Here is a 27,526-nt window from a genome sequence, read left to right as displayed (position 1 = left end):
TTGAGCGCTGAGCGGATGAGTCGGGTAGGAGCATGTCTGGATAGAAAGGGAGAGAGCTGGCTTCAAGCAGTGGGTTTAGGATAGGACTATCCACTTGTGGGTGCGTGGGGAAATCTATTTCTGGGCAAGGACTTTATATATAGCACCGGGGAGTATGTCTGCTGGGACCAGGCTGCAGGGTTCCGTGGTGTAGCGCTGGTGTATGTGCTGAAGGGGTATGCAGTATATATGTGCTGTGTGTGTTTGCACACGTGTGTGGAAGCGCATTGGGAGGTGTGTTGGCTTCCTGAATCAGAGTGTTGAGAGTGAGAAACTATAGAGATACTGCCTGCTGTTTGTATCTCCACAAGATCTTGGCCGAACAGGGATAGGTACTGGGAAGCCAAAGAGTTGGGAAGACACAGTTGTTCCTGAATAGGAATACATTTCCTGGACTTTAAAATACCTAACTTACCTACCTTGGAAGGTCTGAGGACTGGAAATGGTGGTTTCTGGAGTTCTCAGGAAAGCTGAGTGGGAGGGAATGTAAGCACCTAGGAGATGCGAGTATGTGTGGTTACAGAATTTGAGAGACCAGAGCAGATTCGCTGTGAATCTGTGTGTCTCCCAGGGTGCTGCTGTTTGTGTCCAGGGGGATAAGAGATCTAAGTGTTTACTCCTCAACTCCCCAGATGTGGCTGAGACGGTGCTTAACTCTTCCTACAGAAATTGGATGTGTGGTAGCAGCTAGCACCCTAGCTTTCTACATGGATCCTGCTTTCTACATGGATCACAGGAGGGGTACCCTTATTCTTGAGGTGACAGCTACAGAAATATTTTCACAGATTAAAATGATACATAGAAATGAAGTAAAACAACAGAAAACAAAGTAGCAGAGGTTATATATATTATATATGTATAATAAATGTATATATGTATTATACATTATATATTAATATATATGTACATATGTATTGTATATGTATATATTATACATATATAATATAGATATATGTAATATATGCTGTGCACACACATATGTATGTATGCACTTATGTATGTATGCAAGTATGTATGTATATGTTATAGCTGGAACATTATTTTTCTTCTTGAGACAAGCAGAGCTCTGTTCTGGGATTAGATACCAAGAGGTCTCCAGTCACATTCCCCTCCAAATTGACCTCTGGGTGGACTAGAAGGGTGCATGCTTGCCAAGAGACTGAGGGCAATTATCATTTGTAGATTAAGAAGCCTTATCCAGTCTTTAGTGCCTTCTTCCGTCCTTATAAACTTTTGGCTTCGAATTAGTCTAGAGGGAAAAATTCGGCCAATTAACACTCAGATCTCTTTTCTTTTTTCTTTTTTTCTTTTTTTTTTGGAAGGAGTAAAGAGATCACAGTGAGATTACAGTTTTGGTCTCCTGTATACTGTGGAAACCAATGCTTAATGAGCAAGGTGTGAAATGAATCTGTAAATGCAGTGGCAATGTGACGACACTACTGCATAGTATTTCAAAGTGAGCCTAACTCTGCCCGGCAAATATTTGTTTTAGTCAGGGTTTGCGGCTGTGTTTTTTATTATTCATTTTTAAACAGAAGACTGCACCTCATAAACCACTCTCAAATGGACTCAACAGGCCTTGACTATGCCATCTCTGGCGCCCGTGTTAATAGATGTTTACAGTGCTTGGTAACCTATGGGACTGTCATGTGGAGTGTCCTGTTAGCTCAGGACATAATGTTTATAGCACAGCGTAATAAATGAAGCTACAGTTGCAGCCTGCTTCTGCCAAGTGCATGAAACACCCCAGTGTGGAAACAAATCTTGAAGTTGCTCCAACTTGGCCAGCCTTTTTGGCTATCTGCTGCTAAGCATTGTTAATGTACAGATAAATCTGAGTGATAGGCAGGAATATGGGGCACCAGATTGTTTAACTTACGAGGAAGCATGGTCTCTACTTGTAAAAATCCACTAACCAGGGGATTAAGCTTCTTAGCTCTTTCCACCAGCAAATGTCATTATTTTGGAGGTACGGTTGCTTAAAACTCAATCTTAGCCAAAAGACCAAGAAGCAGTGTGTGCTTGCTCTTGAAGACTGAATTTTTAAACATGTCAATAATGGAACTACATCTGATTCTTGGTGTGTGGCTATATAAACTCACACGTTTTCTTTATAAAAGAAGGCTGGATGTAGCAGAGAATAAGCACTTAGTATGTGTAACGCACTAAGATCGAATCCCAGCATGAAGGAGAGGAGAGGGGAGAGAAAGCTACCCTGATATAGTCATGATTTGAATATGAGAAGTCAAATTTGAATTGGTGAGAATCTGAATCTGCTAAGACTGAAGTCAACCCCTCAGCCAGTTGTGTAAGCAGGGCAGCACGTCCTTTTTAGAAAGTGATGTTTTTCCCATCTGGAACAGCAATAGTGACAACATTATACCCAGTAACAGAGCTGCTTAGCTTGATAACCACTTAAAAGGTAACTTTAGGTAGTGTGTGAATCCCCACTTCAATATCCAGTCTATCGCCTCCTAGAAATAATAAATTGAAATCTCACTTTCTCCCTGGCCAATCCATTCTAGAATTTTCTTTGGAGAAAATTCAATCTTATGCCAAATCAGCTTTTAAAAAACCATTTTTTCCTACTCTTCAACCAAATCTAATTTTTCTTTCTGCTGTTTAGAAATCTTTCTATATTTGGAAGCCCTGTGCTCTTTTCCTTAAATTCTTCTTGCCTGTCCTAGGAGTCTTTCTTACCACCATTGAACATTACCTTTCTCTACCATGAACAATTTGCCTCAAGTTCCCCATTCTCTCTGCCCCTAATTAATATATATTGCCCAAAACACAGATTAGGAATTCTTGGTTTTATACATTCTATATCTATAAAGACAGCTTAATATCAATAGTGTTTACTCAGCCGTCTCATTATACCATTATCTAATTTCAAGATAATAATATGTTCTTTTCAGATTGCTATGTACCTATAGTCAAGGTTATCTGTTTCTTGAGTTCTTCAAGCTGGCACTTGCTATAAATCCATACAAAGTGTAATAATAGAGATAAATATAATTTTATATGCTATGTAGATAGCTTGTTAACTTTTCCTCCCTATCAAGGAGTAACTACAAAGAAAATTACAGGATTAGAATTTTCTTAAGATAAGAAAATAGCAGCTGCATGTTGCAGACAGGTTCTGACTATGATGTATTTCTTCCATGGACCTTATTGTGTCTGCTTTCATGAGCATGAGTCACTAATGGCAATCAAACATTTATTGAAGGCTTGTTCTGCCTGAGTCCCATAGAGTGTGCCATCTGGCCCCAAATGAGGTGAAAATACACTGGACAGAAATGCTTCCTTTGGCAACTGGGTTTGAGATGCAGGTAGAGGACATGACTAAATCAACAACCTGCTTTTTACTCAGGAGGTAAATGGCTTGCTAATGTCACAGGCAACTCTAAAGTGCTCGGTTTCCATTAGAAGCTATAGTCTAACATCCGTATGAAATTAGGTCCCCATACCATGCAGTATGTCTTGCTGGGAAATGGATGGATGTTCTGCTACTCATGATTTATAAGGTGTAAGTAACCTTGATGTGAGACAGCAAATCTGGCTTACATGTGAAAAGGGTGTGGTTGAAAAAGCGAACCCTTTAGGGTTCATTGACTGGGAATTTACCACTCATATGCTGATGAGCTGTTCTGACCTTACTTTTCTCCCCTAAGAATATAATAAGTCTACCTCGTGCTTCTGCATAGGGTCTTTAGCATCTGTGGCTCATAAAGTAAATACCTTCCTGCTGTTACTGGTTTGAGGTCTTGGACTTCTTAATAGATTATGAATCTTCCTGCCACCTGCTCAGAATTGGCTACAAGTATGTCTTCCTATAGGGATTATTCATGGTGGATAATAATGATATCATTTCTTTAGATTAATATGATCCTGACACCAGTGAATTATATTTTTCAGGTTATAAATGTGTTGAAACGTAAGAAAGCCTATATCTGTATGGTTGAGTCTAAGTTGAAAGGACACTCTAGCAAGAAGATTGCATATTAGGAACACAGAAGAGGTGGTAGAAAATTCTTTGAAAGAAACCTCTTCAAAATTGGAACATACAAAGATTTTGCAAACTGAAGGTGCATTGTTATGAACCTTCCAGCAAGGAAGAACTTACAGTGCTCCATGTACATGATTGATACAGTAACTACTTGATTCTTCTTCACTAGTTTAGAAAATAAGACAAAACATTTAAAACTAGATTTTCATTCAAAAATTTTTAAAAAGACATTTTTTGTTCCTCTAATGTACAGGAGACTTACGAGAATCCATTTGTCAAAAAAAATATTAATTATTTTGCTTTGAAAATGTAGTTACTGCATTAAGAATCATGTCCGCTTTTCTCCTCTGGTGTCGTCATTGGAAGGGAACGCAGAAAGCAGCTGTACAGAGCAGAGACATAAGTGGGCCCCCTGCTTGCTTACAGCTCTTGTGATATCTGATGCTGTAAGCCCATTTGAACTTTGATGATGGCTGATAAGCTCAAACTTCAGTTTTTCGTTCTACTTATCAGAAAGTTATCAGCTTTGCTCTTGGGCAGTGTGGTGACTCAGGATCCTATCCTATCAGTTGCCTTTCTGGAGACTTTCAAACTAAGTGGTTTTTGGCCTGGAAAATGTCAATTTGGCAAAACAAAGCAAAAAAAAATTCCTGGTAAAAAATGAATGAAGGATAAATTGTATGTATGTATGTATGTATATATATACACATATGTATATATATGCATATGTTGTACATATACATATGTATACACACACACACACACACACACACACACATACATTCTTTTCAAAGTCATCGTCTCATAAGGACAGAGAGAAAAGTACCAGAATCCTTGAAGGTCATAATAGCTGAAAAAATATGCCATGTTTATATTGAGCAAACAAAAGATATTAAAACAAGAAGCCAGAGAATGAAGAGAAATGATATCTCTCATTAGCAGTAGGAAGACATACTGAGTAATCAAAGGGCTAACAGGAGGCTTGGAGGATAGTCTGGGGCAAAGAAGTATAGATAATGATGACACCTGGAATCTAAGCATATTATGCAATTTTGTTTGAGTTCCTTAGTTCAATGATGGCACTGGATGACAAGCATCCCAAAGTGAATCCTTCCCACAGACTTTGAAATATCTACAAGTTCAAGCAACATGGAGACATTATATTATTTTTATGTATATGGGTGCCTCGTCTGCATGTAAGACTATAGATCACTTGGGTACCTGATGATCACAGAGATCCTAAGAGAGAGTAGCAGCCAGTTATTGCCTCCATGTATTTGGTCACTCCTTTGGAAGAGTGCAAGTGCTCTTCATTACTGAGACCCTCTCTAGGCCCTTCTTAGGTATAATTAGGCTGGGTCTTCACACAACCCATCATTGCCAGGAAGTTTTTAAGTTTGGTTGCGTAAAGTTGTGTATTTCTATGAGAATTATATCATCTGAAAAGTTATTTTTGAAGTAATTGAGGGAAACAATGCTGAATAAATAAGTCCCTCTCCCACAGGATGCAAATTTGGCCAAACCAGTGGTAGTTTTTGGTATACCTGAAAAATTCAATAACAGGCTATGTATTTACTGAGCCATTAATATGTACTTTGGAATGTGATAGATATTGGGACTATAAAAGCAGTATAATGTGTCACTCTTGAATTGAGACCCAGCATTCAATTAAGGAATGCAAATATATATATATATATATATATATATATATATATCTCACACAACTGGTAACTGAGTTGATTGAAAAGTAATAAAATATAAATCATATAGTAGTATTTTTAAAGTAGGGGTATTTATTTGGGCTGAAGGATTTGAAGAGAGGACTTAATAACCAAAGTAACTCCCATGGCAAGTCTTGTAATGGAGTAACTCCTTCTCTTATGTATAAAGGATTTAAAATGCTTTATGTTGGGAAGTTGGAAATTGAGGACCAGAAAGTATACCAAATGCTCCTTAGGGTTATTAGTAGCAGATGGTCAGATAGGACTTAGTGTGGATTTGTCACATAATAGGACTTCTTCCTGTACCTACAGATGTTGTGTATATATGCTTATCACTGAGTTGGGTATTCGGGAGGCCATGTTGAACCCAAGGCTTATTGAAGGAGTGGGTAGCTACTGCATGGTATTTTTGCATACTTCTGTTTCTCAATTGTTATATATTTCAAATAGTAATAATTTCAACCTTTTTTCTCATGCTACTATTCTAAGAGGCCTATTAATGGTGGTAATAGTAAGATTCCTCTTTAAGAATATCCTATTAAACAAGCCTTATGAAGGAGGAGTCTGAGGTGGCTCCTCCCCTTCCATTTCCCTTTCCCATGTGGATCCTAACACCTGGTCTAATATAGCCTTGAGGTTTTCTAGACCTTAAGATCATGAACCTATTACTCGAAGCTCTGCTTCTATGCCTGATAATGTAGAGGGCTTATGAAAATATATTTATTATGAGACTTAAAAGAGTTAATATGTTTTTAATTCATATTAAATTGAATTTTTTGCGAGGCAATCTTTATAAAAGATGAAAATAGGAATCTCTCCAATGGGAGAGTGACAGATTTATAGCTCAATTCTATCTTTCTGCGGGCTCTGTTACATTTTGGTCTCTCCTATTAACATAAATTATGAAAATAAAATATTTTTTCTTAGCGTGGTTTCTATTGTTAACAACATATTATTATTTGCTGGATCAATAATGTATAAAATAGGGTTACTGTAGCTAACAGTTCTGAATGGCTATGGATGCCAGGCCACATATGAGGATTTTCATACTGCTAACAATGTGTAGTCAGTACAAGGTAATACATAGCAAGGGGCAGGGGGCGTAAATACGTGTCTCGTCTGGTCTTTTCCTCTCCTCTTGCAAAGCCTTAACTGTTTGGTCATAGGAGTTCCACCCCATGATCTTATCTAATTCAAATAACCTCCCAAAGGCCTCTTCTGTAAGCATCATACTTGAACCAACTTTCTACCCTTTCACTACCTCACAAGGATTAAATTTCAACACATAAACCCTTAGGGGACACATTCTGGCTACAACAAATATGTGTATTTATGCCATTCATATGGAAGAGTGACAGTTAGCTGAGTTAACTATCCAAGAGGATAGATTGTGAACTGAGACATCTGATAGACTTGACCGACAGTTCTTTCTGTTGGGACCACACGCAGATTTGCCATAAATTTCAGTTGGCAGATGCCTGTGAAGTGTCAGTGATTATGAAACCCTAAAGATAGTTTGGTGTTCTACATGAGACATGGAGTAGACGTTGAAATCACAGAGGACTGGCTTGTTCGTTTGGATCCAGCTCTGTCTATTTTTATTGGCTTTCTTTATGAATCTGAGCAGGTTAAAAACTCCTTAGATTGCTCTGCAAAAATGGTGACAACGGTCCTTACTTCACACGGCTTCTGTCATTTAAAGGAGTGGAAACAGTGCTTGATGCATATTGAACTTAGCAGAGAGAGCTGACTTCTTGCAGTATCCTGTTGAGAGGGTTGAAGACTGACGACTTAGAATCTTCACGGCAAAATACACATGTGTGTGTATATGTGTGTATGCGTGTGTGTGTGTGTGTGTGTGTGTGTGTGTGTGTGAATTCTTCCTCCTTATCAAGGACAACTAAATTAGGGCTTTAATGAGTTCCTTCAGGAACTCATTTGTCCTGAACTATTGAAATTTGTCTCTTTCCAAAAGCAGTGTTCATCAGAGATTAGCTTCTTGTGACATCTCTGTCACTGCCTAAACTGTTACTATATTACAAAATTACACATAATTATCGGTGACTTGTGAAGCTTCTGTTTTCAAATCAATGCTAAATGTCATTCTTGATGCATGTATTTCTCAGAGAGATGTCAGTCTGTCTATGATGGGAGATCCTAAGCAAAAGGATGCTTTTGGAGAGTTAAGAGATGATTGAAAGTTGACCAGTGGAATGGTGATGGTTATGATAAAGACATTCTTGGGTAAAGAATAGTCTCTGGCAAAACAGTGTGAAGTACAGGGACCTGGGGAATCTTCACACAGAAACAGAACACTTTTAATTTTGACATTGAGGAAATAGTCCTACATGAAAAAAATAGGTACATAATTTCCCATCATAAGGACAGTTTAAAATTATGCACTGAAGGGTAATTTTCTTAAAAAAATTAAATACATAACCCTCCTACAATTGTAAAAGGAACACACAAATATAACACAGATATTAATTAGTGAGTGAACATGAAGTATTAACCATTTCAAAGGAGAAAAAAAATGAACCTTATGTATTGTAAAAATTTGCCAAAAAACAGGTCTTTCCCTTCTTCTGGGTGCAACTGATTTGCATTTATATGGATAAAATAATTTTCAAACTCATTTTTAAACATTAGATTCTGACTCCTCATAAGTGTGTATTAGCCTTGTCAAAGATAAAGACTCGGGCCCTCTATAAGACTACACATTTTCCAGGTCAGCTTTTGGCTATGGGAAAATTTAAGTGCAAAGTAAAGAGAGTAGTATTTTGAGTCCCAGGTAACTGATTAGACAACTTAGCAATCATTAATATTATAGCCTTTCTTTTCATTAGCTATGAATGCTTTGGTATGCCCCTTCAACCAAAAAGCTCCCTATTTTAAATATACTTTTTGGGTAGAGACTATGTACTTTTCAAGCCAACCTTGTCTTACTAAAGAAAGGCAAGTTCTGATCAAGGAAAGATTTTTAACAAAGTGACAACGTGTATATAGATCTCTTCTCTCCACAAGGCTAGTTCTTTTTTTTTATTCAAACCATCTCATCAGAAAGTGCTTCTCAGACCCTGACTACATTAACTTCTGCTAACTAGGTCAAGATTTAATTTGATCCTGTTAAATTTTCTTGGTATTCTTCATCATTGATATTATTTTATTTATTAATTTGTGGTAAATTTAAAAAACAAAATTAATACAGTACTGTCAGATAAGTTTTGGACATCTAGTTCCCCTGTGCTTTACTCTGGCTAACTGTGAGATGCTTTTGTTATATCTGACAGATGGAAAAAAAGAAAGTGAGTTAAGTATCTTGTCAGTGACTCACAGTAAGTAACAGCTAAAGTAAAACATCTTTCATTTATTCTACTCTTAATACTAGAGTTATTACTGTTCTTCTGCATATGCTCAGACACTAACCTTGGTGATTTTTTTCTAGAAATGCAGTGTTTTAAAATTATATATTATCAAACTGCAATTAGAAACTGAATTAAGAGTCAGCCTTGGATTTGCAAATTATTTTTAACTTTAAGTTTGTAAAGCTTATTTTTTTAATAACCAATTTGCACATAAATGACAATAAAGCTCTTCAGAAAGTCGACCATACTCCATTTATTAGTAAGTAATATTTTGGTACAGACCAATAACAGACATGAAAGCAAGTGTGTCCAGGGCAGGATATTGATGTTGCACTATAATTCAAAGGATTTTATTACTTTATAGTATATCTGAGTTCAAACAGTTGACCATCGCTTTCATTTTTTTCTATAGTTACTGGGTTTTTTTTTTAAACTGTTACATGAGGGATGTAGACTACTTAGTGAAATTTCAGAGTAATCCTTATGTTTCCAGTGCTCCAGCTAAAAATTACCCTCTATTGGGTTGGAGCTTGAAGCATGAAGTTGAGAAATATGAATTCTTGTAAATGATCTGAGCTTTGACTCTGGAAAGAGAAACTGCATGCACATCGGGGCTAACCGACTCTGAAATCCCTCTAACCTCTAATTCTAAGTTGAAAAAAAAAACGAGCTTGAAGGTTTTTTTGTTTATTTTTGTCTTGATTACAAGTTGCTGGCAGCCTAGAGTTAGTATCTAATAACATAACATCTATGCAAAACACAAATTTTTGACTCAGAAAGATATCTAATTTCTAAGATAAACACAGAAAACCATGTAAAATGGACATCCCCCCCCCAAAGGGATAAGAAGCGATTGAACAAGAGGCAATCCTTTGTGTATTTCAATATATAAAATATTAAACATTTTTAAAGGAAAAATCCATTGTCTTTCAGAATATATGTATGAGATTGTTATTTTTACTTAAATGGCTACATTAAATTGGCATAGTTTTCAACCATGAACTTTGATCCTTTGTATATGCAATTATGAGCACAATCTACAAATGCATATTTGCAAAAATGTACCTCATTAAGCCTCCTCAGAGACTGTGTGATGTACAGAGGGCAGATCCAGTCTGACTGTTCTGTGTGCCTCCAGCCAGCAAAAGACTGTGCATTGACCCTTTCTATACTCAACACTTCTTAGATCAGTTAAGTTGCAGAGACAAAATGTCTTCTTTTAAAAAAAAATTAGGCCTGGGAAGATGACTTAAAGGGTAAAGGCTTTATTTATATATGGCAGACAGCACAAAGCAAACATAAAAGGCTAGAGGTGGGGGCTAGAGAGATAGTTCAGCAATTAAAAGCATTGGCTGCTTTTCCAGAGGACTTAGGTTCAGCCAGAGACAGAAGAACACGCCAAAGCTCACAAACTAGTTACTCTGGAGTACACAATATATTTAAGAGACATAAATGAGAGATCCTGTTCAACAGCACAGAAGGAGAGACTGACTCCAGAGAGTTGTTCTCTGACACATGCCTGCCATGGCATGAACACCACACAAATAGAAAGAAAAATATATAAATAGAAAAATTTAAGTTTAAGCATTGAGTATAATTCTCTATTTCTCTGTCTCTGTCTCCCTCTCTGTCTCTGTCTGTCTCTGTCTCCCTCTGTGTCTGTCTCCCTCTCTGTCTGTCTCTGTCTCTCTCTCTCTTTGTGTGTGTGTGTGTGTGTGTGTGTGTGTGTGTGAAAGATGCTTTTCTTTCAGCTTCTAGTTAGGAAATATCCCAATTTATGAAGGGAAAAATTCACATTAGCCTTTCTATATCTGAGTTTCAGGTTTCCTCTGTAAATGCTATCTTTAAGCATTTATCAGGCAAAGGACTATGAATTCTTGCCTTAGGAAACATATAAATCATTTGCTTAAACAATCACTGCTATGTAGTCAATGTTAAGGAAATGCTTCCTGTGGATCCCAGCTAAACGAAGGTCGCTTTTCATTTTAAATTGCTTAATCCCAACTAACACCCCATGATCTATATGATTAAACAATTGAGAAAATTACTTGAGCAGCTAACTGTTAAAGTACCCACATATGATATACCATACAGTCAAGATTCAAATGTAAATCCTACTAATCCCAGATGGATCTAACCTTCATTTTTCTAGCAACTGCCACCTAGGTAATGTTCTTTGGCATTCCTAGTTTAAAGACATATGATTGAATTTCGTTCCCGTTGAGTGTGGGCTGAACTTATATGACATATTGGTAATGACTGGAGTACAGTGGAAGTGAATATGTACAACTTTGGAGAATGAATCATTCCTAGGCACTGTGATTTCTGATTTTGCTGATATGTCTCCTAAACTTATGGGAAAATCACATTGGGAAAACCCAATGATGTTGTTTTGACCATCCTCTGGAGACACCCACAGGAAAAGGAACCAAAGAATTTCCAGAAGCCAATGTGGAATCAGGAGCAAAGGCTCTCAGTTTAGTAGCCAGTGTGACACTGATGCCTTTTCTAACAACTACCATGAGAATGAGTGTTTTTCTTACTTTTCTATTGTCATGAAACATTATGATTCAGGCAACTTACAGAAGGAAGTGTTTATTGGGGAGTTACTGTTTCAGAGGGTAAGAATCCATCCTCATCACCATGGGGAACATGACAACAGTCATCAGGCATGCTGGGGGTATGCAGGCATGATACTGGAGTAACAGCGGAGACCTCACATCTCTAAGGCAAGAAGGAGGCAGAGAGATCTAATTAGAAATGGAGCTAGTCTTTTGAAACTACAAAGCCCACTCCCAGCACAGTCATATACCTTATAATCCTTCCTAAACAGTTCCACTAACTGCAAACCAAGTATTCATGCATATGAGCCTAAAGGGAGCTGTTTTCTCTCAAATTACCACAGTAAGCATGAAGGTGAAGTCTCCCTCCCCCTCCCCCACCAACAGTTTGAAAATAACCTAGTGGAAGACCATAAACTAACATTGTCCACCTAGTCTGACTCTGGGACCCTGTTCCTCCTCTGAATATTAACAAATGTCTGGTTTTTAAACTACTGTTTAAGTTAACATTTAAAAATGTTTTTTTATGGGCCAATAAACAACTAACAGAGTCCAAGCATGCCTCAGTCTTCTTTCTAAAAGGAAATGAAGTTAACTTCACCAAACTTAAATATTTTAATACATTTGATAAAGCAAGATGAGACTTTTAAAGAAAAACTCTCTACCACATTTAAGTGGTAAATGGCAAGCAGAAAGAACAGGATGGAGCAATGGTTGTAGACCCCTTAAAAATCTGTGATTTTGGATCATCTAAGCAAAGGTACTTAGTGAATCCTGACAAACTAAATTCAACTCCTACACCTCATGTGGTGCAAGGAGAGAAGCAACTCCTGCAAGCTGTCCTCTGGCTTCTATTCACATATCCAAACATACACACAGAGAAACACTAAATAAATACATTGTTTTGAAATTCATGATTTCAAAAGGAAGGATATTAATAACACCATTTCTGATGATAGCATGTTGGACTTAAAAAAAAAAACATTTGCGGGCAAACTTGGGAACTAGTTTGTTGGGCTGTTCATCACTCAGACTGGAACTGTCAAGAGCAAGATTTACTTTGCATGATTTAAGCGAGATATGAAGCTCAGTTAAATTTTAACCTCTTCCTTGGTGGTTTTCCTCAGCTTTTCAGTAGAGTTCTGAAGGCTCATAAGAAAGAGCGTGTCTTGGTTTCCTTTGCTTTACAAATTACATCGATTCTGCTTTATAGTCACTTGTTGTTTAATGAATGACTCAGGTTTGATTCCTATCTTTAGATCTCAAGTCCAAGAATTTGTATGAGATGCAGAAATACAGCATTCTAAGTTCATCCAAAGATGGTCTCTGAAAAGAATAGAAGGTGATATACATTAATTGATTTGCATGCATGTACACATTCTGAATTTGGGACATTTTAACTTCTTAAACAGATGCTTGTTAACTGATCTCTTAAAAAAATACATGCAAGTGACATTTTCTATTATACTGACAAAGTGGTTAAGGGAGCCACTCATAAAGTAGATATTGGAAGTTCTTGTTTAGTATTCAGAGTGACTGCAAAGTAGAAATGCTGGTTTTCCTATGTCTTGGAATTGGAAATCATAAATCACCCCACAACCTGCCTGAGTGTTTGTCTTTCATGCTCTTTTTTCTTAGTATCTTCTTCTATGAACTCTTGAAGACACTTTCCATATTGAACCAAATGTAATGACAGCGTATTTTTGAACATAATTCATGGGGTGTACCTAAGAGGGTGGAAGAGATAAACACTCATATTCTAAGTGCAGATATTCACCACTACCATTTAATATCTCACTTGTTTATTAACTCACAAATGCATATCCAAAAATTCAGCAAATATTTATCAATCACTTGCACTTTTTCAGCAAAGCAGTGGAGTAATAGCATGCAAGAGATGCTATGACAAGAAGTCTTTGCCCTAAAACGTTTCATAATCTAGGATGTAGAAGATGTTAACCAAAAATAACTAAAAGTTGTAACTGGTGTGAAACAAATATATAGGGAAACCTGATCTAGGTTGAGGTTTACTGGCCAGGAAAAGCCTTCAAAAAGAGGGGTGTCTGATATGCAAAGGATCATGAAAATGAAGGACAGCATGCTGGACAGAGTGGGATAGAGTTCAGAAAGATACCCATACATTTTAGAGCTGAAAACAGTCAAGGTAAATCTGAAACTGTCTTCAAAGCTAAAAACACAACGGTCAAAAAAATAAGGATGAAAATGATCTCACCTGACACACCTCAGAGAAATATCCAACCTGGTGTTTGATCACATAGCAGTTCATTATGGTCCATCCAAGTAGACATGTAAATTAACACTAGGGAAAGCTCCAGCATGATCATCTCTAGATTATACAGCAATCCAAATATTCGAATTCATCACACCCTATTGCTTAACACATGACCGTTGTTATACAGTGTGTAAGACTTGTACTATAAACCATTTTTCTTTGATGGTTAACATACATATAGACATACATACATGCAAGTGACATTTTCTATTATCCTGACAAGGTGGTTAAGGGGGCCAAGGAATTCACTCATGAAGTAGATATTGGAAGTTCTTGTTTAGTATTCAGAGTGACTGCAAAGTAGAAATGCACATCCATACACCTATATGCGTGTATGTGTGTGTATGTGTGTATGTGTACATATGCTGCCATATTACATTTGAATATTTCTATGCAAACAGAAGACCTAAAGACTATTAAATGCCAATGACAAGAGATTTCATAATGGCATACTTTGTATAGCAAAAATGACACAGCAGGTAGGAGAATCCTGGATCACTACAGTTTGCACAACTGGAAGCTCAGTGCTGTTGTCAGCTCATGCATCTGTGTTGTAGAAGAAGCATCAGCATCTTTCATTTGTCCCCTTTTACCCTCATCTCATCATCACCAAATTAATCTCAAATACTTGTTATTTCACCAGTACCTTGGAAACCATCTTCTTGTATACAAATTGATTTTTAGACTTCTGAGCTTGGTTTTCAAAACCCTATGTTGTTAACCTAACCAGTCTTTGTATCTTTGGTCTCAAAACAGTCCATTTACTTCTTCCTACTAAGCAAGCCTTTGTTCATCATTTCCCCCAAAGCAGTTTCTCTCTCATGTTTACATTCTGTTCTAGAAGGCTGAAATGTAGTGATGAATTTCAGATATTTTGGAGTTAGCTTTGATCCACCCTTTGTCTTTGTTCAGATAAAGACATCCCTTCTTCTATTTCCTATAGCACATACATTAAGACTATCATGCTTTCCTTCATATTTTCTATCATGGGCATCATCTCATCATATATGACTTGAATTCAGCATCTATGCCTATAGCGCTCATGTAGGTTCAAGAGAAAGCTATAAGAGAAGAAAGCACATTTTTGACATCAAAGAGATTGAATGGATGAAGCTCTTTTGCTATTTGTTTTAGTTTGTCAAAGAGTCAAAATTTTTTTTGCATTATCTACTACATTGCTGAGTGAGCCACACTCTACCATTGGACATAGAGTAGCTATTCAGTGACTAAGGACTGGGGATTTATTATTTGTTAAACTTAGTTTTTGGATGCTTTCAGACTGAGGGAGATTTCACCTGATGAAAGTAGATAGTACATGTTTCAGATATTTTCAAATATTTGTAATAACTGTAAACACAAAATTTAAGGAATCTGGTGTTTCTTCAAGTCAGCAAGAGTCACGTTGATGGAGTTATGTCACCATCCAACTCTCAAGTATTAGTGATGACACTATTAGAAAATATCCCTTTCTATATATCCATAAGATTGGCCTACAGGCATGTCTGTCAGGCTATTCTTGATTAATGATTGATGTGGGACAATCCAGCACCTTGTGGGTGACACAAACCCTGGGCTGGTGATCTTCAAGCTATAAGAAAGTATACTGAGCAAACTTTGACGTACAACGCAGGAAGCATGTTCCCTCTATGGTTTCTGTATCAATTCCTGACTCAAGGTTCTTACCTTGAGTTCCTGCCCTGGCTTCCCTCAGTGAATATAACTGTGAGCTGAAATAAATGCTTTCCTCCCCCTAAAGGAAAATATCACTTTCTGAGAGCACCCATAGCTGTTTTTATGAATATGTTGTTTGCTATGAAAAGTCTAGTCATGATGGTTTTATATCTTGTCATTGTGGTTGTTGATGTTTTCATTTAAAACTTGTCATGTCTAGCCTTTTCTGTAGCTTCGTTCTTTGCTGTTAACTTCCATGAAAATATTTCTTTTTATTTAATTCGCAGCTATAAATAGCAAGGCTGTCATCAGTAGTATCTTCTGATTGAAAAAAGTACATTGATTCACTCACCATTTATTTCTAAACCAGATAAGACATGTCTGACAAGCTCAGTGTGCTGTGACAGCAGAAGCCAATTTTGTTTGTTTCTTTAAACATGTTTTCCATTCCTTACCTCTGGCTGATGGTCTTTTGCGTTTAGAAACTTTGCAAAGTCCCTGTTTCTCCAGGGAGATGACAAAGATTCGTAAATGTAAGGTTAAAGCCAGAACATTAAAAGGCAAAACAGTTGAAAATACTAACACACTGTCCATAGATAGAAGCCATTATTACCACTGAGTGACTGTGGATTTATCACTAAGGATGTGCTGAATATCAGACACAGGCTCTGGTGAATAAGCACACCCATAGTGCAATCCAGTGGAAGACCAGAGAGTGTGGGAAGCAGTGAAGAATCACATTAAAAGGAGTGACAAATGTTTGTCCCTGAAGAAGGGACATACGATCTGGGTCTTGAAAGTTACAGTTTGTTGTTGTTGCTGTTGTTGTTGTTGTTGTTGCTAATTTTTACTTCTTAAGACAGAATCTTATTAGGTTGTCCATGCTGAACATGAGCATCTAATATTCATGACCAGTCCTCTGTGGGGCTAGGATTGTAGATATGTAACAACACCCCTGACTGATTCCAGAAAGTTCTATAAGGGGTCATCAATTAGAAAAGGATGGAATTACAGTTTTTTAATTGAAGAGATATAATAAAGGATTGAGAGTTAGAGAAATGAAATGGCTTGAAGTGGCCAGAGAATGTCTGAGGACAGGTGAAGAAAATGGAAAAGTAGGCAGGGGTCATGTGCTCTGTCCAAAAATTTGGTCTTTATCTAGCAGTCAGATACCTGTGCACAGATCTTTTTCACATGGGTAAGTGCCCTGATCATATTTCCTATCTTACAGATAACTCACACTGCAAAAGAGAAATTCTTGGATTTCACTGATTGACAGGGTAAAGTTGTACTTTTTAAATAAACCAAATGAGTAATAGCTTGTTATTTAATATATTATTTTTATTAATTTTTCATACAATATATTTTAATCATATTCTCTTTCATCTCTCAACTCTTCCCAGGTTCCCCAATCTCTACCCACTCAACCTCACATTCTCTCTGTATATCTGTGTCAGTGTCAGTGTCTGTGTGTGTGTGTGTGTCTGTCTGTCTGTCTCTGTCTATGTCTCTCAGGAATAAATAAAACAAGACAGAACTAAAACAAAACCCAAATCATACAAATTCCACAAAACCCCAAAGTCAAAAATAACTAATGAAAACAAACAAAAGAAGCACACAAAACATCATGGGGGTAATTTTTTTTTATTATCTAACTATTCCTGGGCCTGGGGCCTCTCCTGGAGTGTGGTTGACATACTGAGTGCCACTCCATTGGAGAAAATTAATTTTTCTGCTCCTAGCAGTTATCAATTGCCAATACTGTTCAGGTTATGGGTGGGACTCTGTGCCCACTTTTTCTTTAGGCTGGGATTCTGTCCAGCTTGAACTTGTACAGGTCACGTGCAGTTATGTGATTTCAAAAGGGCCTCAGCCCTGTGGTGTCTTGAAGATGCTATTTCCTGAGAGCCATGGCTCTTACATACTTTCACCCCCTCCTCTGAGTAAATATTTGAGCCATGAGTGAAGGGGGTTGGTAAAGGCATCCATTTAATGTGTCTTCATCATACACAGTGAGTAGGATCTTGCCAATGTCCTCATAGAATGAAAGGAAGTCTAGCATTTCTCACAAAGTCCTTTGAGATGCATGTACATTGCTAGTGTCTCTTTACCAATGAACTGGAGCCCATTCTTCGATGGAAATAGACTATTGAACATTTCCCTGGAAAAGAAGGTGCAAGGACAGTCTGCATATGGTGAGAGAACAGGAGTGTGTAGAGTGCAGTCAGGCAGGCAACACAGCCGTTCTATGTCACATTCAGACAAGAAATCAGACAGAAAGCGTATGCAGCGGCTGTTGCTGTTGGCACGGTATCAGCACCCAAGAAAAGAAAAACCTTCAAGTTACTGACAGTAATGATATTAAGAGGCAACAAATTGCCTTTTCTTCTTTGTGTTGTTGCTAAGAAAGAGAGGCCGAAAATGTAATGAAATCTCTTCTTGTGAAGAGCAGGTTTCGTTATTTCTGCTTTTGCTCTTTATGGGCTGCCTGTCCACAGTGACCCACGTGCTCCTGTGTTCGTCCACTGTGGGGTGTGCTCAATTGTCTCCTATTCACTGAAATCTCTGTATGATATTGAAACTTAGTTTTCCTTTTGAGTTTCACAGAAATTTCTTCCCCAATATATATTATAATAGAACTTTGAAAATCTTGTAAAGTTACTCATTGACCAGTGAATATTTCTGAAGTGATGGCATATACTGCTGGTGATGAGATAATTCCTTCGCTTTTGGAGTTCACAACCTGACATTAATATTACATGACTGTCACTCAATTTAAAAGAAAAGACTCTAGCATGAAACCTGGACACTTTTTCCAGTAATATACTGAATAGTCTATATACATTAAAGATGCAACTCCGGTTCATTGGTAAAGAGAAGCACACATACACACCACTACTTTCTAACAACATCCAGAGGAAAGAGGTCAGATTTCCATCTGCATTCTTTTCCTCCTGAGACAGTGGGTGGCTGTAATCTCTTGGCCATAATTTCCTTATCTGTCCTGTTGATGATCGACAGTTTAATGGCCCTTAAAACATTCTGCACATTTAAATCATTTTATCCTTGGTCAAATTAATCAGAATTTATGTTGCAGGAAAGCGGCTGGGAGGGACATTTATAAACTCCCAGATAATTATCCCTTCTTAAGTCAGAGTTAAAAAGTCGCCAAATAAGGTAAGAGCTTTCAATTGAAATCTACAGGAGAGTTTTCTCTGTGTTTAGGTATGATACTTTAATATTCTGAAGCTCGTTGGATTCTCTCTCTCTCTCTCTCTCTCTCTCTCTCTCTCTCTCTCTCTCTCAATCACTTGAAAACATGAATGGTTAGGTGATAATTATACAAATTCTTGAGTAGTGAATAGGTAACTGAATGAGCCAGTCTCTACCTGGTCTACTGTGTTCCCTGGCATTACCTTCCTGACCCCTGAAAACATCATTTCCAAATCTAAGCTAGATGATCAAGTTGTAAATTATTTGAATTGCTTCTCTTCAAAGCCAGAGAGAGAGAGAGAGAGAGAGAGAGAGAGAGAGAGAGAGAGAGAGAGAGTATAAACATCACTATTTGCTGATTGTCGTGTGAAACCAATGGGAAATGAGTCTTTAAGGGTGGAAAAATCCCAGGTCCCAGTGAGAAGAGTTGCAGCTTGTTAGCAGTAGAGCTCCAGGCACTGCTGTGTGAAGGACTCGGGCTTATGGTTGAGGGGAGGGGCTGGAGAGCTCTAAATCCTTTCTGAGGATGCTTAATGAGCCTTCCCCACAGATGTGCTTTTTCATCCTTTCCTATGTGGAAGCTGAATCTTTAATTGGAAAGCGATTTCCTTACCCTGAAGGACAAAAAGAAAAGGAAAAATAAAAGGATTGTTAGAGGCTTTACACTTTCCCCTTTATCAGCTGCGGGATGACTCAGGTTCTACTGTCCTTCAGTTTCCTGTGGCTTCCATCCTGGCTCTTCCGTCTACCGAGAGCACTTTCCTGAGTGGATGGGACTAGTGGGTGCTTTATTGGCAGTTATCTGGCATGGGATTTAATTGTATGTATTACTTGCCTCTTGTGTTTCTGTGACCAAAATGGCTGACAGAAATGACTAATGGTAGGATGTGTTTATTTTGTCTCACAGTTTTATAGGGTTGTCATCTACTAAGGGAGGGAAGGCACGATGGGGCTCATGACAGGAGGCACATGTAGTAGAGACTGCAGCTGACTAAGAAGCCAGTAAACAGGGCAGAATCAGGATCCAGTACAAACTTCCAAGACCCAACTCGTGGTGAGGTACTCTGTCAGCCAGACTCTACACATCGCTAACACTCGACAGCTTTTAAAATGGTGACATGGACTGGAAAGCAAGTGTTCAAAACATGAGCTAATGGAGAACATATCAGAGAGAAATCACGATAGCGGGTGTTTTGCACTCATGATTTTTTTTGTTTGTTTGTTTCCTCAGTTAATAATATGTACCTGAATTTTTATTCTCTTTAAAAATGTATGCTGAAAATACATTTCAGTATCTCACTGGTTCCAAGCAAAGTTGCCTTCTGTGACCTCTCAAGTCAACTTCAGCCAAGCCTTTTTCAGCCTGAGAAATAAATAAATAATTAAATAACAAAGCTGGGGGTTAATTTCCCTTGAAGCCAATCTGTTCTTCAGTGCTGACACATCACTAATGTGTGTCCTCAACCTCTGCAAGAGGTGGGACACATTGTTCCTCTTGTGTAGCTCATGGTAACTTGTCAGTAAAAGACTTGTTGGCTACACAAGGAGAACTGGGGAGACCATATCTCCTCTCCTGCCTACAAAATAATTTATTTGTTGAGGCCTTCATTCACTGTCGTGGGGGCAGGAAGGCATGCTTGTTTTAACTGTGTATTAACTTTATGGCAAAAATTGCTGCATTTTAAAGCATACAAAATGGAAAAGAGACTCACATTTTTTTCAGGTCATAATCTTTGGGTAAGTGTGTGTGTGTGTGTGTGTGTGTGTTTTCTCACTGTGTTATAAACCTATGTGGGGGTGTGTTCACACTGTCGCTAGTGCTCAATATCATTCATATGGCAAATTCAACATTGGCAATAGCAACCATAGAGGACAGAGATTTTAATCTTCTCAACTAAATACATTAGCTGCCACGAAGCTTAGTTGTCTTTCATAATGTGGGACAAAATAAATATTTATTCTAAAACAGCTTTCTCACAAAGTCCTGTTTGGCACACATAAAGCCAGCATTTTTAAAGTCTTAGAGAAAACTGTAACTCCTAATATTTTGTTTGCAACCTTTAATCTTACAAAGATGGTGAAGGATATTCTGAAGTCTGTATCTATTTTGTAAAAAGATTTATGAATCCGAATTTGAAGCCATTTCTTTCTAGTATAAGCTATTTACACATGTGTAGACTATAATATATTATGTGTTTTATAAAGATAAGAATGTCTTCATGTTTTAATATATTTTTGAGTTTTATATTTTTTTCAATATAATTTTTTAATGAGAATAAAAAAGATGCTAAACTCAAGAACTCCTGCAAATCACATCACCAAACAGCTTTCTTCAGGGAGAGATGAACTTTTAGCAGTGTCCAAATTGTAGCCATCCATCTCTGTGTTTATAGTTCAGTTTTGAATGATAAATGTCAGTTTTTACTCATGTTTTAGTTAGAGGGTTTTACTAAAATGTGTTACCTGATATAAGACACAAACAGAATGTTATACTATAATCAGGATGATTATTAATCAGGTCCATATGTTGAGGCTATAAATCAGGCAAATATGATAACTGAAATGTAATCAGCTGAATGATAAGCAGGTTGCACTGAGTGCTTGTGTCTGGGGGTGGGGGCTACAGACTTGATAAGTCATTTTCCATTTCTTAACACGACAGTGGTGGTCGCACTTTAGAAACTGGAAATGCTGTGCTGTTCCTTGTCAGAGGAACTGTATGAGAAGCAAATCCAGCTTGAAGTTTTAAGTCCACAGTACAAATCATGACTTTTTGCACTTTCTAGCCATGGCCATAGACAGATTGTTTGCATCCTCCCAAATTTTTTTTCTCAAGATCCCAAATTCATGATGTAATATAATGAAGGTGAAGGGGTCATTGGGCTGAGTTCTAATCCTGTCACTACCCTTGAGTAAGAACACATGGAGGGAGCCATGGCTGCAGATATGTAGTAGAGGATGGCCTTATTTAGCATCAATGGTCCTGTGGAGGTTTGATGCCCTAGTGTAGGAGGATGCTAGAACAGTGAGGTGGGAAGGGGGATGGGGAAGAACTTTCATAGAGGCAAAAGGGAGAGGTTATGAGACGTGGGGTAAACTGGGAAGAGGGATATCATTTGAAATTTAAATGAATAAAATGATTAATAGAAAAAGAAAAGTCATCATTTATAATTAATTAGTGAATAACTAGAATAATATGGGTTCTGTGTTGGTTTTAATAGGTTTGGCCCCCTTACATTCATGTGATTCAATGCTTAGCCCATGGAGAATGGCACTGTTAGGAGGTGTGGCCTTGTTGGAGTAGGTGTGGCCTTACTGGAGGAAGTGTGTCACTGTGGAGGTGGGCTCTGATGTCTCCTATGCTCCCAGCATGGAAGAGAGTCCCTCTCCAGGCTGACATCAGATCAAGGTATAGAATTCTTGGCTTTTCCAGCACCACATCTGCCTGCATGCTGTTATGCTTCTCACCATGGTGATAATGGACTAAATCTCTGAAACTATAACCAGCCCCAATTAAATGTTTGCCTTTATAAGAGTTGCTTTAGTCATCATGTCTCTTTACAGCAGTGAAACCCTAACTAAGACAGGCTCTGGAGAATTTCTTTCACATGGCCTTGTAAGTGCTTATCCAACATAATTCAAGAGATTTGAAAGACATAAAAGATTTTCATGTCCCTGAGTATACCTTAGGTCCTCAGGAGGAAAAATAAAAAGTCCCTTAGTAGTCATACTTTGAGGCTAACTGAAGCCTGGTTGAGTCTCCTAATATTTGGCATTCCAAGAATGGGCGGTTTTTCTTCTTTGCCACTGAGAAGACCAGCGTTCATTAGCAAGGGGCAGGTTCTTCTCAAGGACAGCAAAGGTTTCCCTTGAAAGTGTGAAGGTAGAGAAAAAGCATACAAACTACCTTGGCTTGGCACATGCTTTCGTTGTATTTCTCCTCTTCTCCCACTGCTGTCTGTTCACAAGACTGACCTTTCTCTAAACCTTCTTGAAATGCAGACTTACTGGTTGTTCCTTATCAGCACAAACGTCTTGAGTTCTTTCATAGTGCTCTCGCTCTTATCCCATTCTCTCCTAAACTCATCAAGGTCTGACACATTGTCTACCTTACTCCAATTTGTCTCATGATGCTTATTGGTCACTGGAATCATGATTACCATCTTCCAGCATCCAAAACTCACTATTTTGTTCCTCAGCAGGAGCCCCTTCCATCATGACTGTTAATTGACTCATCATTTCTTTATGGAAGGCTTTCCTGACCATCCATCATAGAACTGTTTTCCCTTTCCCCTGTGTTTCCGTAGCGCTCTGAAATGTCCTCTTTGAGATAGTTACAATTGAGATAATTCTGTTTATCTACACAACTATTTGATTAAATGTTTGCCTTCTCTGGGGCTGTCAGCCCCAGGAAGGTGGGTCTGTGTGATTTTGATCCTGATTCTGGTTGTAGCACCAAGGATCTCTTTCTGTGTAGAAGAGGGCATGCAAAGAGGGAAAAAACACATGAAGAATTCATTATTGGGCGCAGTGGGGACACCCCATGTGTGGTGAGGGATAGTGGGAACTGGTTAAGAAGAATAGATGGCACAGGCATATCCTTGGGGTTTGTTCCCTGAACAACTTCTTCAAGGTATAGATTCTCAAGAGGTTGTGGCTGTGTTCCCTCTAACAGCTGAATCCTTGACGCTGTACCAGGAGTGCTCACAGTCCTGAGATGAGAAGCAGTCTACTATTCACATTTGTAGCCCAGTACAGACACTGCATTTTGCAACAAAAGTGGGATTACTGGGCTTATTTGTTTTGTTCATGCTCATCTTGTTTCTCCTTCTGATATTTGTTGATTTTCGTGTTTCTCAACTCAAATTTTCTGTGGATATTCTTAAACTCCCGAGGGAATTGTGAGGTCATTCCTTAAGGTGAATCTCAGTGACATGTGATACAACTTCTTCCATGTGGATGCTTATGTCTGAATAAGTATATTGTTATGGAGATACTTGTGCATATTTCTTTTATACTCCAAAGATGCAAGAGAAATAAAGCCTGACAGACCCTACTTACTACTTTATTAATTTAGATACAGACTAAAACCACTTTATCATAATAGGTAATTGAACTATTTCTTCTTCCATAAGAATATATGTTTTCAAGCATCTAACAAGGTTATCCAAACATTTATTTCATAGAAGTTACATCCACTCATTATTTTTTACTGTGTGTATGTGTGTGGTATGCATGTGAGTCACATATGCATGAATACATGTATACATGCAGAGACCATAGGTCGATGTCCAGAACTTTACTCAAAGGCTTGCCATCCTATATATTGAGGTGGGTCTCTCACTAAACTGGAAGCTTGCTGATTCCTCTAGTCTAGTTGGCCAGTTTGCTCTGGGGAGTTTCTGTCTTCAGCATTAGAAGTAGGCACTACAGGGAGACCACCATACCTGCTGAGCCTTTCTATGTAGGTGCTAGGGACCCATACTCCGGTCTTCATACTTGTGAGGTAAGTGTTTTACCCACTGAGCCATCCCTCCACTCCACATGCCCTCATTAGTCAAGGCAGTCTTCTCCTTTTGTATTTGAATTATTGTTGTTCTGAGACTGAACGTCTTTGTTTTAGTTGTTTGATCATAAAGTGTGTGTTCGTGTGTGTGTGTGTGTATGTATGTTCATGCGTTTGTGTGTGTGTGTGTGTTTGTGCATCTGTGTGTGTATGAGAAAGAGACAGATACAGAGACATACAGAGACAAACAGACAGACAATATATAGATGTACATGTAGGTAAACCCTTAGATCCAGATACCTATCTATAGGGATGAAACTCCAGTACTTCCTGTTTCACAGCTGTATTTTGGAAAGATGCAGTCACATTATTAGAGGAGAAAATTACAATGTGTTAAAATAAGTATAGTAGTTAAAGAGCTAAAAGAAAAAAATCTACCATCCAACTTAAACTTTAAAAACAAAAATTACAAAGTTTCAATAATGATAACTATTTCAAGAATAAGTCATAAAAATGAGGGGGAAGACGTACTGTTTTAAAGGTCATATTCTAATTCCTGTAAAATAGTAGTATTTATTTAACCTTTTTGTTATTTAATTTAGAATGATTACTGTCATATCTCTAAGCATTTATGTAATAATGTTTCATTTACTTTTCCATTAACAATAGCTAAGACAAATAAAGAGTCTTGACAAATGAGGTATAACTTAATAAGCACATATTCCTGAGTAGAAAACCAATCAGAGTCTGCTTCAAATGTGTATTGAGGGAGTAGGAGAATAGATAAGCTTAAAAAATTTACTTGATGATACAACATCAGGGAAAGTGTTTTTATGCCTTATTGCCCATCTCTTTAAATTCTTTCATTGCAAACATGATTATATTACCAAAGTATGCAGGTTGTAGAATATTATAATTAGATATTTAAGTCCTAAATTGATTAACAGCAATATAAACATAGACATGGACTGTAAGTTAAATCTTGGAAAGAAGGTTATTACTAAATCTTTATGTATAAACAACAACAGGAGAGGCAAATGTCTTCCTGGAAATTTTCCAAAGGATATTAATATTCATCTTTTTTTGCCTATACAAAATAAAGAGCAGGAATGTCTGGCTGAGCTGAAAATGTCAACAGTGGCCTGTCAACCTTTAGCCATCAATTATAAGTTGCATTATCGGGGCTGGAGAGCTGGCTCAGTGGTTAAGAGCACTGACTGCTCTTCCAGAGGTCCTGAGTTCAGTTCCCAGCAAGCATGTGGTGGCTCAAAACCATCTGTAATGGGATCTGATGCCCTCTTCTGGTGTGTCTGAAAACAGTAGCAGTGTACTTACTTACGTGAAATAAATAAATAAATCTAAAATAAAAAACTTAAAAAAAGAAGCTTAAAAAATTAGTTGCATCATCATACAATTATGTTAATTAATCAATTAATTAATTGACTTATTTATTCTGCATCCTGACCACAATTTCCCCTCCCTCCTCTCCACTCAGTCCTTCCCTCCACCTCCCATCCCATCCACTCTCCCTCTGTCTCTCTTTACAAAGAGGCAGGCCTCCCATGGATATCTACCAGCCATGGCATAGCAAATTGCAGTCAGACTAGGCAACCTTCTCTTATTGAGACTGAGCAAGGCAACCCAGTAGGAGAAAAGGGTCCCAAATGAGGCAAAAGAGTCAGAGACAGCCCCTTTTACGAGTCATATGGAAGATTAATCTACACAACTGTAACATATGTGCAGAAAAATCTATATTAGTCCCATACATGGTCCCTGGTTGGCAGTTCAGTCTATGTGAGGTCCTATGAGAGCAGGTTTGTTGATTCTGTGAGTTTTCTTGAGGATTCTTAAAACTGAAAACACTTCGAAATAAGCTAATGCTAATTACTCTTCTTTTGTTGTTTGTTTTGCCTTTTGTTGAAAATAGATTTATTTCTCATGCAATATATCCTGATCATGATTTGCCCTCCCTGTACTCCTCCCTGTTCCTTCCCACCTCCTCCCATCCAGATCCACTTCCTGTTTCTGTCTCTCATTAGAAAGCAGACTTCTGAGGGATAATACTATAAATCTGATGAGATAAAGTATAGTAATATAAAGCAAAAATTGTCACATTGAAATTGACCAAGACAAACAATAAAGGAGACCAAGAGAAGGCACAAGAATCAGAGACTCACTCATTTACATGCCCAGAAATCCTATAAAAATACTAAGCTGGAAGACATAATGTATACACAGAAGACCTGGTTCAGGTTGATACTGCCATCAAGAAGGCAGTTGAAGTTCATTACCATCAGCTGAAAATTGCAGAGAATCCAGAAGTGACTCCGCAGGAGACTGACACAGCTGTCAGCTCCCCTGCCTCCCCCTACGGTCTACCCCTAGACTTCCATGCCCTCCAGAAGGGTTCCTGGTATGCCTGGCTTTGCCCTCATTTCTCTCGCTAGAGAGCTTGGCCTCTTGATCACCACAACAAAAATTGGCTTTTTCCTAAACCAAGGCCACCCTTGATATGGCCGCTAACATTGGGGAGCCTTCCTTTATGACAATATTACACCCCAAACTGACAAATGGTTGGTAACTTGAACATTTACAAGAGACTAGGATGGCTGTGAGTTAGCCCAATGACGGGATTATTGTAGGTCCACTTCCCAGGGGCCCACCCAATGCAGCCGAAAAGGAGTGCGTGGTGCTGGGAGTGGGCGCAGCCTACATGGCCTAAGACAGGGCCCTCACCCTCCTTTCACCCACATCAGAGTCCCTTGACGTTGCCCATCGTCGACAGCCTAAAGCCTTCGACCATCGATGTGACTCGTCTCACATCAGTGTTTTGGGGTTGTGAACTTGTCTAAGACCCCCCATAATTAGACATCCAAATTCAAAACTCACATAGTTGGGATTGAACATAAGACACCTTCTCTAACTAAACAGAGAAGGGGGAGATGCCAGAAGCCAGGACCCTCGCCCTTACCCTTACCCCCTACCTTTCCCCACCTGCACAATGTCCTCTGAAGCTTGGCAACTGCAAGATCCTGCTTAGCAACTGCATATAGACTCAAAGCAGAGTACCATGTCTTCTTAAGAATAGCAGGGAGACCATAACTCAAGCAGTGTACCATATCTTCTGAAGAACTGCAGGTAGATCATAATT

General features: G+C 38.2%; 1 protein-coding gene across 1 annotated transcript in view; it reads left to right on the top strand.

Moving 5' to 3' along the window:
* The window catches only part of Ghr (growth hormone receptor), a 220,593-nt gene continuing 193,067 nt past the window's right edge, over positions 1-27,526 (top strand). Inside the window, exon 1 of the mRNA XM_028784683.1 lies at positions 1-24. Within this exon, the coding sequence (XP_028640516.1) occupies positions 16-24 (9 nt within the window). The 5' untranslated portion in view covers positions 1-15. The remainder of the gene's footprint in view (positions 25-27,526) is intronic.

The sequence above is a fragment of the Grammomys surdaster genome, unplaced genomic scaffold (genome assembly GCF_004785775.1).
Source record: "Grammomys surdaster isolate TR1022 unplaced genomic scaffold, NIH_TR_1.0 124640, whole genome shotgun sequence".
Taxonomy (NCBI): Eukaryota; Metazoa; Chordata; class Mammalia; order Rodentia; family Muridae; genus Grammomys; species Grammomys surdaster.
This window is presented reverse-complemented; position numbering and strand designations above follow the sequence as displayed.